We start from the raw sequence: 13,229 nt of genomic DNA on the forward strand, positions 1-13,229 counted from the left end.
GATAATAGAAATCTTTTTATGCTAACAGAAGTCGTTTAAGTCACACCAATTTTTGCAGTAGCTGGTGATTTGATGTATGTGATGGTTTGGGCATTTAAGCAGCTATTTATTCACTGAGAAAAAAGTAATTATATCTCTAAGATTATCAATAGTTTTAGTCACAAGCTGAAATGAAGACATTTTCTTATTCTATATTTCTGCTTCCTTTCAAGCTAAAGCTGTTTTCCTGTGCTCATAAAGAATATCTATTATGTACTGGTATGACAGTGTGATGGATGAATATAAAGTGTTCATACATACACATGATTAATACGATGTCCAAGTTTAATTAAATATTAATTCTTACTATTATCAGTCAAGACCTATGTTTCTGCAGTTCCTTGAAAATGTTAACTTCCCTGTTAGCTACAGCAGAGTAGATGATGCAAAACACATTCTCTCCTCTGCCTCTGTTATGACATTCTTCATTGAAGGGGAAATACAAGAATCCCCTCCTGGAGCTGTAGATCTTCCAAGTAGCTCCATAAAGCTAAGGCTATTGTAACACTTTTCCTTTCCCATATCAGACATTTGCTACATGCATGAATCAAGTGCTAACATTTTACAGATGGCTCAAAAGAAGAAGTCCGTACCTCCTAGAGCCTTATTTATGGCTCTTATGGCCACTGAGATATATTTGGCTACCGAGGATTTGTGACTTGCCCAGTGTCACTTGGTGGCTCCATGAAACAGTGCAGTGGCCAGTCTCTGTTTCGGATCAGTTCCCAAAGTGGACCTCATGTGTTAAAAACACTATCCCAGCATCTCCGAGGGGATGCAGGTGCACCTCTATTATGTTCGCAAAAGCTATAAAAAAAGCTCAAGTTTCAGTGACTCATTGTCCCAGTCTGTGGGGCAATCTCCTCCATATCCCCAGATGCATCACCAGCAGGAGCTGCCACAGTCACTCGCACACAGTGCCCACGAGCTGTAAGAGCAAAATGTTTTACCCTTTCCCCAACTGGACTGGCGCTTTGCCTGCCGGCAAGCTCCTCCTTACAGTCAGTGCTACACGTAAAACCAGAAAGCAGACGTAAATGCCTGATGAACTGTACATCAGCAACACATTTGTACCTAACAGCCTTCAGCACTTTGGGTAGAGAAGACATAATATCACATTCCTTAGTAGCAGGATCACGGACAGCTTGCCAAATGTGAAACTTGTGTATATGTGAAGACAGGAGATGGCAGATAAGAGGAAAGCTGTGAAGCCAAAGAGAAAATAGGCAGAAAATGAACTTCAGTTATATTCTTGCCTTGTACAACTGAATGTTGAATCTGCTGTGCTGGCCCAAGGCTTTCACGGAAATGTAAGTGTTGTAAAGCATGGGTGTTTGTTGTTGCCACTTTGCCTGTATGCAAAATCCTACACATATGTGCACACACATGTATGCACACTCCTTGTATTATACCCTGCCTTTCCTCCAGTAAAAAAAAAAAAAAATAAAAAAAAAATCTCGAAAAGCACATCAACCTTTAAGTGTACAAGTTTATAGCTTCTAGGTTCTCACAGACAAGAAAGGAAAGACTGAGACTAAGGAACAGTATTGCATATCAACACACTGGTGACCTAGCTCTGACAGCAGCATAACTTAGCTGTGGTCCATGGCAAGGACAGCTATTTGTGGTAGTGACTGTCTGCATACTCACCGAGCACCAATAGGAGACTCCATTTGTGACCAGGAGCTGTGGTCAAGACTGAAATCAAAGGTCCAAGAACCTAGACAACCAGCTGGGCCAATAACATTAACATACACCGGTTTCTGTGGTTAAAGAGGAGCAGGCAGTGAGAGAGCAGCCAGCACATCTGGCCACCCACCAGCCTGGACATCCAAGCATCTCCTGAAGCCCATGGCAGTGGGAAAGCTGCCCTGGACAAATCTCCAGTCCTGGAGTCCTCAGCTCCTGCCTCTGAATCAGTGATGCTCTAACCACATCCCTGCTCTTTCCTTGCCTTCTGGGCATTACAGAAATAGAATTACTTAGCTGCATTAGATAATTCCTTGCCCTTGGAGAAAAATTAAAGTGTATCTCCCTGGTTTGCAATACAATTTTGTTTGAGTTGCGGGTATGTAGACACTACCCTGCAAGAAGCTCCTTAGATATCCCAGACAGACAAATACACACCCACCTTTACTAAACAGACTGGTTCTGTGGGTGGCCCACATTTAAAACCATTTGGTGTCATGTGCATGTATAAAATTATATACATACCATATGTTTTATCATCACTTTAGCCAAAATGAGCCAAGGAAAATTTACTGAATACTCATACTGAATCATTTTTTACACCCCTTAAACAATCTAGAAAAAAGAAGAGAAGCGGGTGGGAAAACTGTGGGTGCTATTAGCTCTCTCCCAGAGCAAGGGTGCGACAACCCTGCCTATACAGGCACTGTGCCTGTATGTGCCTGCTGAACCATGTCTTAAACACCAAAGTGGGAATGATTTGTTTGTGAGTTCCTAAAGAAAGAGAGGCCAAAGAACAGCAACAGGAGACAGCCAGACTCCACTAGCTGCCACCACAGGGGCCTCTGCTCTTAATCCGTCAGCCGGGAGGATGCTGAGCCTGGCCCAGGGGCTCCTGGGGGCTGCCTCCCCAGGCAGCCAGCTCAGATGCTGAAGACACTGAAAAGACACTGAACTGCACTGATGGAAAACTCCTGCAGGTGTCAGGGTCATTTAGCTTCTCCTCGCAGGACACAAGTTATATATAAGGATTTGGGTGGTTTGGAAAATCCTCTTTGTCTTTTTGGAGCTCTACTCTGGCACATTCCACAAAACCCAAATCTGAGTGTGCTTTTGCACACTCCTCCTCTCTCTCAGTGAACCCAGACTGGGCCAGAGGCTTCAGCTAAACCCTGACTAAGCGACGAAGTCTAAGGAGCTAGAATGTCAATTTTTTTTTTTGCCTGTGTGAAATTAAAACAGCGCTACTGGCTTTGCTGATATCCTAGTGAAACCAGATTCTGGCCTCTGCATAACCAGATTTTTAAATTTTTTTGGAGAGAACGGCTCTTTCTCTTTTCCTTTTTCCCACTGAGCAAATAAGCTATGGTCTCTAACTGTGCCAAATGAAACAAAGTTATGCACTGCTGGTCCAGGAAAAAAAAAGTCCTATAATGATTATATCTAACAAAATTAAATTCTTATTAGAAAAACAACGGCCTGCTGGTGTTGCAATAATTACACTGAGAAAAATGCTAAAGAGAACAGTTAATTGGAACTGGATAAATTTAGCTAGTAATACAAACAAACGTATGCTGCCAAACAGAGAGAGAGGACTCCTTCATGGTCCCCATGTGGGTCAGTGTGTGTGGAAGGTTACTGGCAGCAACAGTGGCAAAATACATCACCGTATTTCTAGAGGGTTTGTAAAGATTAATAAAGGACAGTGCATCCCTCAGGCTGTGACATGGCCATCTGCTCCGTTATTTTTCTTCATGCTCTCGGACGTGAATTCTGCAAATCCCGTGCAAGTTTTCTTGCCGAGCTGAGTGCCGACAGGGATAACTCCGCAGCTACGTGTCGTGTCCCGCAGCCCTTGTGGGCGGTCTCCGTTTGCCCTGGCTCAGCGCCTTCTCGTGCTGCCTCTCTGTTCCTCCACCTAAGCACCTGGGAGCTGTACGAGATCCGATGCTTTTCAGCTGAAAAGGACACGGGGGATTTATGGCCTGGTTCAAAACTATAGCTGGAATTTGTGTCATATAATCAGATTGCCGACTGCCTAATCATTACTTACTGATAGCTATTTAAAACCTAGTAAGTCTCCCCACTAATAACCTCCCTCTGCCCCTGGCCAGCCAGCAGATGTTTTGCAGAGCACCTCTGGGCACAGCTGCCTTCTCCCCGTCCTTGAGAAAGACATCATACTCCTGATCTCAAGCCCCACCACGGCCCAGGCATCCTTCGGCGAGCCAGTGGATGCCCCTGTGCCTCGGCTGCATTGGCCGTAACACCATGCAAAAGAAACGAGCACGGAGAGTGATTTGATGCAGCACTGGAAACAGGAGGCAGCAGACAAGGCAGGCAGAGCCAGCAACCACCCAAACCTCACCTCTCCCGTGTCCCCTGCATGGGCTGTCCCACCTGCACACCCTCCCATCCCATGCAGGGAGAGGGCTTCTTCTCCAGACAGACTGCCACTGCGGAGCACCGGGGTTTGGGAATTTCGAAAACATCATGTCTCTCAAGGGACTGTGCTAATTTGATGTCTGAACAGTACGTTAATGTTAATTAATGTTTGTAAATGGTGCAATGAGCATCTGTCACTCTGATGCTCCAACACTCTTTGGATACATCTGCTTTGCCTTAGCCTTTATTTAGCAGTGATTATGTGGTATGTTTGAATTACAGTAAGATTAGCGTTGAATATACAAACACACAGTTAGGTCTGTTCTGTTGCATGTTACATAGCAAATCTGCAAATGTTTCGAACATGGCAGGCTAACAGTGCACCCCGTGCCCAGCAGAGACACAGACTTGTAGGAAAGCTTCATGGGCTGGGACACAGTCAGGAGAGCTGAAGGAAGCAGAGAGAGGGTGCAGGATACTTTGGTGCATGAAGAGCAGAGGTGCTAGATGTGCATCTAAGCCCAAGAATACAGACATTTAGGACCTGCTTGTTTCTCTGTTGTTTTTTTTTTTTTTCCCCAAGACCTTGAAAAGTAATTGTATTACAAATCGCACTGCAAATATTGGAGAAGAAAATTGCCTTTCCCGACATGTTAACTGTATTTGGAGACTCTATCATAGCTTTTTTGGTCTACTTATAAGCAGCGTGATTATTTTTATTGCATAGGCACAAAGAATGGATATGTATGCATAAAAATTGCAATGAATAAATAATTCAGGGCTAAATCTTTCTTTTATATTAGAATACCAAAGAGATGATGAAAAAGCATAACCCAGTGACAGCAAAATTGGGATTCAAAGAGCCTTAAGATACCTCTGATACCTTGGAAAACCACTTTTTCAGATGAGACTGAGGGTTTCTCTAAGCCTCTTCAGTACTTTGCTCTCTGTGTCTGACCAGTAAGATCAATTTATCCTGTGGTGATTTCCCCAGATTTTCTCAAATGCCTTTAAGAATTAAAGCCTGAATGCCTTTATGCCTTTTTTTTTTTTTTTCCTTTTTCAGAGGTGCTAATGGAAATAGATACAAGATATTATCAGATAAAAGTCTTTTCAAGCAACACTTTCTGAAAATGTTGAAGAGAATGACTTTCCAAACCGAGTCCTGGGGATTAGATTAACCACCCAGTTTTCTTTAAAAAAAACCATAGTTGTATGCCCTGAAGTAAAACAGTAAGCAGGAAATATATGGATCACAGAATAAACACCAGCTAGAAGCAGCATACTCCTATAAAGTCTGCATGAACACTAGGGCAACAGCTAGCAAAAATTAAGTAAAAGATTGTGAAGGAAGCAGTGCTGTCAGTGCTCCTCCAACCCAGCTGCCAGGACAGGTGAAGCAGTGGTGATGGAGAACAGGTCGAGGATGGGCTGAGTCATCCTCCCCTCCACAGAAAATCCAGGGATTCATCTACCTGCTCTGATCTTCTCAGGGCCATCCACCACTATTTCCTCATCTATTCTGTCCTCTTAACACTACTTGGGAGTCAGTTCTCACTGTGGAAAAAAACCAACCCCAAAACAACCAAACATTATCACAGAAATTCAGCTTTCTGTTGTCAACCTTTAAAACCTAGGTCTGAGACTTTGTAGGCAAGAGAGGAAAAGAAAGACATGTTGTTCTTCCTCACATCAGAGTGAGTATTTTGAGCTGACCTGAAAGCTGCTTGGAGATGACCGCAGAATACTGGAAAAATTAAACTGTCTGGAAGTCTTTTCAAATCTCAGCTAATGTTTGCACAGGACAAGGGACAGATATGCTTTGAAAGCCTGTAGTCCAAGTCCCAAAAGGAAAATTTGGCGCAGCAGATGGAAATTAGTAGATTTTGCTAGCCTGTTAAATCCTAGCTGTGAACAGCACGTGTTGGGTGCACTGCTCATTTGGGTTAGAGGACGGTTACTCTATCAAGTCATTAATCACTATTAGACCATGCTGTCAGGTACCCACATTTTCACTAATATGCACCAGGAACAGCACAACTTTTTGAGTTCAGTCTGCAAAAGGAAAAGGATTTTAAAAATAGGCAAGGTGCTCAAGAAATAGATGGAATTTAGAAAATTTTTGTACTCATGTCTATTCAAATGTAACTGAAGCATGGGTATTTTCACTTTTCATCTTTAGCACTGACATGAAACGAGCTTGAAATTTTCTCCTTGCCCTTCTCAGGATGATCACAGACCAGAACACATCTTGAAGTGATTCCCCCAGGACAGTCACAGCAAGGGGCTGACACGTAGAGAAGGAGAAAAAGGCAGATTTAAATGGTGGGGTTTAGCCTTCTTCTGGTATTGAAAAGGGATCTATTGTTCTGTATCCACCAGTCCACCCAAGCTGTGGTGAAAATCCCTGTTGTCCTGCTTGCTGAGGAGGTTTGGAATAGCAGCCAAATTCATGGCAGCAAAAGCGAATTAGTCTCTGCGAAAAGGACACAGGAGTGAAGTGGGATTGTCACTAGCTCCAGGTGACCGGCAGCATGACATGGCACAAGCGTAACATCCCCCTCAGTGCAGCAAGGAAGAGACAATGGTACATCCTTAGGGATGTGGTAAGGGCCAAAATCAAAATGTCTGCATTCTCCCTGTCTTTTTCCACCCAAATGCCTCCTCTGAGAGATGGAGGGAAAGACCTCATGTTTCATTTCAATCAGAAAATGGTTTATTAAACAGGCCCAATAGGAAAAAAAATCAATGTCCTTGGTCTTTGTTAATGTTTAGCTCTGACAGTGTTGCTAGGTAAGGAGTACCAGGTTTTGGATCTGCAGGCATCAGGGTCTGCTGCTTGTGTCGTGGAAAGCAATTCTTTCATACAACACGTTTTCTGACTTGCCTAATCAGGCTGCCAGACCTTGCCAGTGCAGAGCAGGCACTGCAGAAATGCAAAATAACATATACAGTGGTAATTCAGGAAGAAAGAAAGTCTTTTTAATAGACTGTTTGGGGCATGAAAGAGCTCATGAATTAGCACAGAAACTCCCAGGCAGGTTAGGACTGTTTCTGTGCTCAAGAACGATGTCCAGGTGGATGTTAAACAACTTCAGCAACAGTACGACAGTACTCTACTGGTGTGCTACTAAGTTGTCTTTTGAAAATCATGTTAATCAGTCAGTCAATCAATCAGAAGAAGAAATACAGCTTTAAGAGAGGAAGATGACCAGGGACTGACCCACCTCCATAATATTTTCATTTACAGCAGTTCAGGAGAGCTAGTCCAGCACTACAGGAGGCACCTTGGTCTGTCTCAAGCCCCATGGTGGGTAGTCTAAACTTGACATTTGGTCCTGGGAGAACCCAGAAGCCCCTAGTCTTAGGACTCAATCAGATTCATACCGAGGTATCTGATCAAACAGAAGGTGACAAAAGCCATGCAGTCGACTTGGGATTCTCCTCTTCACATGAGACAGAGAGATCTTGGGCTTTCTCTTTCAGCTAACACTCACTGTCAGCAAACACAGACATAATTGTGCTTTCTTGTACTGGGAGAAGAAATATAACTTTTGAAATGTCTTAGATGAAATCCTGGCTTTTTTCGTGACAGAGACAAAGCTGCAAATTATTAACCATGGATTCAAAACAGCATCCAAGATGAACTTCTACAGCAACACAGAATAGCTAGGAGAGCTATATAAGCCCTGCAGAGATTAGACAGCAAATAAAAGTTTGTATGGCAAATTCAAGTGCCTTTGGAGAGGAGCAGCCTATCTTGGGGGTGGTGTTAGGGCTCTGCTCATGGTATTGTGTGTGGTGGTCATTGCTCTAACAAGCGCCCAATAAAGCCATTTTGAGAAGAGAAACAAGAAAAACGCAGTACCAGAGAATTACCTAGAATTTAGATCAGCTCTGCAGCCAGTCTGCAGAGGTGCCATTCTTGAGCATGAAAGCGTCAAGCAAACGATAAAGGCTGCGATAAATATCCATGTCAGGCTGCGTCCAGCCACCAGCTTGGAGAACCTTTTCTCTTCCCCTTGCTCTACCTGAGAGCAAAGAACAGCACAGGTATGGTAATCACATGTGAAAGAGAAAGAGCATTTGTGCACCCTGAAATAATTCCCTGAAACAAAATTTCAGGTTTGTCAGCTGTCAAAAATTGCGCCTGTGTTTCTGTATCCCAGACAGTGCAACTCTACTCCCTCACCCCTGAACTTGCAGAGGTTTTCAGCACACCCAGCACTCAGTAATGAATTCACCCTCGGCTTCTTTTCAAGCAATTTGACTGCTGTTTACTCTAACATGGCCAATACTGGAGGGATGGCAAATACCAGGGGATTTCTCTCTGTCAGTGCATTCATGAGGAAGAGGTTTAGAGGCATTTTCTGACAAAAATTTTGTTGCTGTAATACTTAAGATGATCTCCAGCTCCTTCAAATTCAGAGCCACACACACTTTTTTTTTCAATCAGTTTAGCACCAAGATTGGTGGATGTTGGGTTTTTCCTTTTACCCAGTGTGTGTGTGTGTCTGTATGTCCTTCTACTTTAAAGAATCTTTCTAATCCTGAAGAAATAGGGAAAATGTTTCTGGACAAGCAACAGGTTCAATTACACACTCAGGAAGCAGAAATCTTTAAAAGTGGGATAATTTCATCACAGAAGGCCAGGTCACATAAATAGAGTGGTGCTGATACGGGATTAATTCAAGTGCACTGCCCGTCCCCCTCAGACCCCAGTGCAGGGGATGCTGCACCTTCCCAAAACCTTCTCAAAACACACATGGAACAAGCTTAGAGAATTAATCTCTTCCAAAACACGGCTACAACTACCGCTTTCTTTCAAGACAGTCGTTCTCCTCCTCTGTGCAGTATTCTAGTGATTAAAGCATTGGCTTGGGATGGGGGGGACGGAGTGGGGGTCCCCAGACTCAGCTCCCCTTTTCCCTCTGTCCACAGCAAGGGGAACCATCTGTGTGTTACTGTAGGCAGCGATGCTCACCCTTTGCCATGGCAGTTCTGCATCTGGCAGAGAAAATTCAAGACTCCCAGAGCCAGAAAATAAAAGAGCACAGAAGGAAGAGCAGAGCTGTATGCTTCTCCAGGTGCTCAGACTCTGCTCTGAATGTCTCATTTAGTACAGAATAATCTAATCCATCTCGTTTTAGGTGTTTGTTTGTTTTTTCCATTTCCAGTTCCTTCTACTGAGTTGGCTGTTTGCAAACTCTGTCTCAGGTCTGTTTATATAAAGAAAATCTTCCTGTACAAAACTGTGATCTCTGATCTGTATCCCTAAAAAATTAACTGAGCCATGCGTTTCAAAAGCCATAGTCCCAAGGATGCCCCCAACCCCTTCACCACCCCCAGGGAGGCTGCCCCAGGAGCATGGTGACCGATGGGGACAGACAGCAGGAGCAAGAGCTCATGACATGACAAAGGGTGGCACAGGCAGGAGAAAAGGGAGAGTTTCCCTTCCGTGCACCCTACACGGGGGTTCCCCATCCCCTGCAGGTGTTAGAGATCAGGGGGTGAAGGGGAGGGGGAAAACAATATTTTCGTCTCCTGTCCCCTTCTCTACACAATCCCCATGTTTAATTAAGAGCCTGCAGAATCAAAGCCCAACATTTTATAAAACAAGGCCACATCCAAAGCATAGTGCCTAACACCTGCTTTACTGGTAATTGGCTCAAAGTTGTCAACTTTTTTAAGATAATGAGCTTCCTATTTGTGTTCCAGCCATCTAAACTTCCAGATAAGGAAACATGCCGTACCTATTACACATCAGCGCCTCTCTGGACACAATACTGTATGTGCTGGTGCCCCTCTCTCCCACAAAAAAGAAGTGCTGGCCATCAATGGAGAAGTTAGTGAAGTATCTTCTGAAGTCTGGCTGGGTACAGACTCTTTGGATGAAAGATGTTATTTAAATATCAATTGTCATGATGACAAGAACGATTATGGTTACTTTGGCCATACTAAGTAATAGTATTTTTTAAAGTATTGAAATCTCTGCACAGAACTTGGATGAAAGCTCTAAATACTGCTTATTAGAATAGCCAGAATTGTTTGCCATAAACTATTTAGGATTTTGGCTTCATTTTAATTTTGCAAGAAAAGTGTGAAAAAAAGAGAAAGTTTTTAGGATCTTCCACAAAGCCTATGCACACTTTTCACCAGCTTTATTTACCTCCTTGTTAGCAGTCACTAGTGGAGATGTGCGAACAGACGCCTTAGAAAAACATCCCATAAAATATAGGGCAGCTTGCTCTTTTTGCTCTTTCTCCGTATAATCTAGTAACATATGCCAAAATGTATCATTTAGTAATACTGGTTTTCATCTGACTGTATGGCTGCTAGCAGCAGGAAGAACAGTTCTGATAGCACTTGAAAGATATGTCAAATACGTTTTTGACAAGAGAGAGAAAGGCAGATAATTTAGTGTTTCAGTCCCTGGGAAGAGAAGGCTCAGCACAACACATCAAGCCACTCACCAGCCAAGCCTCCCCTGCAGCCCCTGGCAGTGAGCAACACCCGACATTGCAGTGGAGAGCAACGTCCCCGCTAAAACAACTGTGCACCTCCGTCTGTGACAGCTGCAGGTCTCTGGATACACCTTAAGGTGTCTTTCTTTACTTTAAAGAAGAAACTGTGCCATGTCTGATCAGTAATGCAAACAAAGCTGTCCAGCAAAGCAGCTGAGAGCCTGGCTTGTTCTATCGATATAAATCTCATTCCTTTCAAAGTTTTTCTACACTGATAAGGATGCAGAGGGCTCTCCAAAATCAGCCACTGACAGAGACTCGCTGCTCTACAGTTCCCAGCAGGTTCATATTTGCCCTTTGACCACTGCTGATGAGCAACAACACTGAAGAAACATAAAGCAACTAAATTATGCTCTGTGCTCTTCTGTTCATACCTGTCCAGTGAGATGCAGCACAGGTGCAGGATAGACGCTGTAGTGAGCAGGACATCGAGGGACGTTCGGACCAGGCAGAACATCTCTCCATAGATCCAGTTGTCCTGAACCAACTCAATGGCTCCAAATGGCATCACCAGCACTGATACCAGTAGGTCCGCGAAAGCAAGGGAAACAATGAAATAATTGGTCTTGATTTTCCTGCAAGACAGATCACAAAATTAGGGTGGAACAGTTTCAGTGCAGCATCCTCTACATGTGGACAGAGATTTCAGCTTGGGTTTGGGTCTAGTCTGCTCCATCACACTAAAAGGTCCTCTCTAATGTACTTGTCACTTTATATGGTCATCCCTAGCTTGTTCCTCGTTATTACAGCTAAGTATCCACTGTGTTCCCTGCACAAACGCATCTTTCTGCTCACACAGAAGCAGCAGATAGATGCTCACAGGCCTCTGCATGTGTGGCTCAGCCTCATAGCTTGCATTGGAGAGTGTGGGGTGGAAGAGGGGGATTTTATTTTAACTTGCAAATTGAGAAAATCCTTCCAGAAAGCACTGAGAAGAATCTACACTGAAGCTGTAATTTTAACTTGAAGAGTACTTTTTAAATCATAACAATAAAATAGAATTAAATCCATTAAAAATCCCACGCAGAATATGAATAGAGGCTGTTGAATACCTCACTCTGCTCCTGAGGCTGGTCTGACAACTCCCAGGGGTAGCAGCAAGCCTTAAGACAGGGGGTTTGCCTGTGACCCCCTCAAACCACTGGCAGCATTCACCAAGCTGTGGCAGTGCAGCACAACTGCAACAGGACCTTAATCTGCGTGGGTTTTCTGATGGGCTCATAAGGAAATTTGAGATGGAAAAGGGGTAGAGGCCAACCTGCCTCACCAAGGAACTGCTGCTTATCTGGTCTTCACTGAATTATCTGGGGTTTTTACACCGAGAGTGCTAAAAACGTAGAGGATGGCTACTAAAACGATCCCACTGCCACGGTGTAAATCTGAGCGGGGATGCACTGAGACCAGTGTGGGAGTCTGACATCCCCACACTGCAATGCATGACCAGAGACACCCTTCGTAGCAGAAGGTTAGGCCTTCAGCTGCAGGCACAGGAACTTTTAGGTGGGGATTTTTCCCCGTGTCTCCTCACAGAAGGGCAGGCGGTGGCCAGCTGGGTGGACTCACCTGAGCTGCCTGTCCCGGCAGACGGCCACCATCACCAACAGGTTCCCCAGGATGGCCATCAGTATAACGGCGGAGATGAAGGTGAGCAGCACAATCTTCTCCGCTACGCCGAAGCCCTCACTCGAACTGGGGAGCACACAGGAGAGAAAAAAAAAAAAAAAAAAAAAAAAAAAAAAAAAGAGAAGAAGCTGCAGTGGCACCAGGTGGGGATCACCGGGGCAGCGCTGAGGTGCCAGGCATGGGTGTTCATTTCGGCGAGTGCAGGAGCAGCATCCCCGCACACCTGTCGCAGCGAGGCAGCCTTCCCACCAAGACCATTAACAAAGAGCATTTCACGTTTACGGGGAAAGCTGGGAGGCTTGTGTTCATCAGCATTTCACGTTTACGGGGAAAGCTGGGAGGCTTGTGTTCATCAGCAGAAAGGCTACAGGCGGAGGACACGCGCAACGCCTGCGGCCGCCCAGGTTTCCCAGTGGCAGGTCAGGCAACACGTACGGTGCAGGAGCCCATTTCCGACAGCTGGAGTGAACTGTGTCTGATTTCTGAAAGTCTCTTCCAATTCAGAGCCTCTGGACGAAAATGTTTTCATTCTCTTTTCACCCAATAAATAATATTTCCTATGCAGAAGTATTTTGGTTTTCTTTCCCTTCATTTTTCCATTTTTTTTCCCAAGGTTTTCCTCAAGATGAGCATTTTTCATCTTGAATTTTTAAATCTTCTACACAATCTTTTCCCTTGTTCTCTTTTCCCTTCACTCTGGCTTTTGTTTTTTTTTTCCTTTTCACTTGGTAACTTTTCCAGAATTAGGGGAAAGAAAATAAATATTTTTTAAAGGAAGTGCCCAATTTCACCCTACTGCGACATCAATAATTTCTTCCAGTTAATGAAGAGAAAGAAAAGAAAAAGGACGGGTAACATGAAAACACAATGCTGGACATATTTTAAGTCTGCATTTCTGCAGATATCTTGTTAAATATTTCAAAAAAAGTTGTTGGGTTTTTTTTCTGAGCCTGGAAAGCAGGAAGGTAA

General features: G+C 44.1%; 1 protein-coding gene across 1 annotated transcript in view; it reads right to left on the reverse strand.

Annotated features, from left to right (window-relative positions):
• Positions 1-12,531, reverse strand: part of HTR4 (5-hydroxytryptamine receptor 4) — a 74,053-nt gene extending 61,522 nt beyond the window's left edge. The window contains exons 1-3 of the mRNA XM_086470827.1: positions 12,401-12,531; positions 12,201-12,326; positions 11,012-11,212 (exon numbers count right to left, since the gene is read on the reverse strand). Of these exons, the coding sequence (XP_086326953.1) occupies positions 11,012-11,212; positions 12,201-12,326; positions 12,401-12,531 (458 nt within the window). The remainder of the gene's footprint in view (positions 1-11,011; positions 11,213-12,200; positions 12,327-12,400) is intronic.
• Positions 12,532-13,229: the final 698 nt, after the last annotated feature.

This window comes from Leptosomus discolor, chromosome 10 (genome assembly GCF_034619465.1).
Source record: "Leptosomus discolor isolate bLepDis1 chromosome 10, bLepDis1.hap2, whole genome shotgun sequence".
NCBI lineage: Eukaryota > Metazoa > Chordata > Aves > Leptosomiformes > Leptosomidae > Leptosomus > Leptosomus discolor.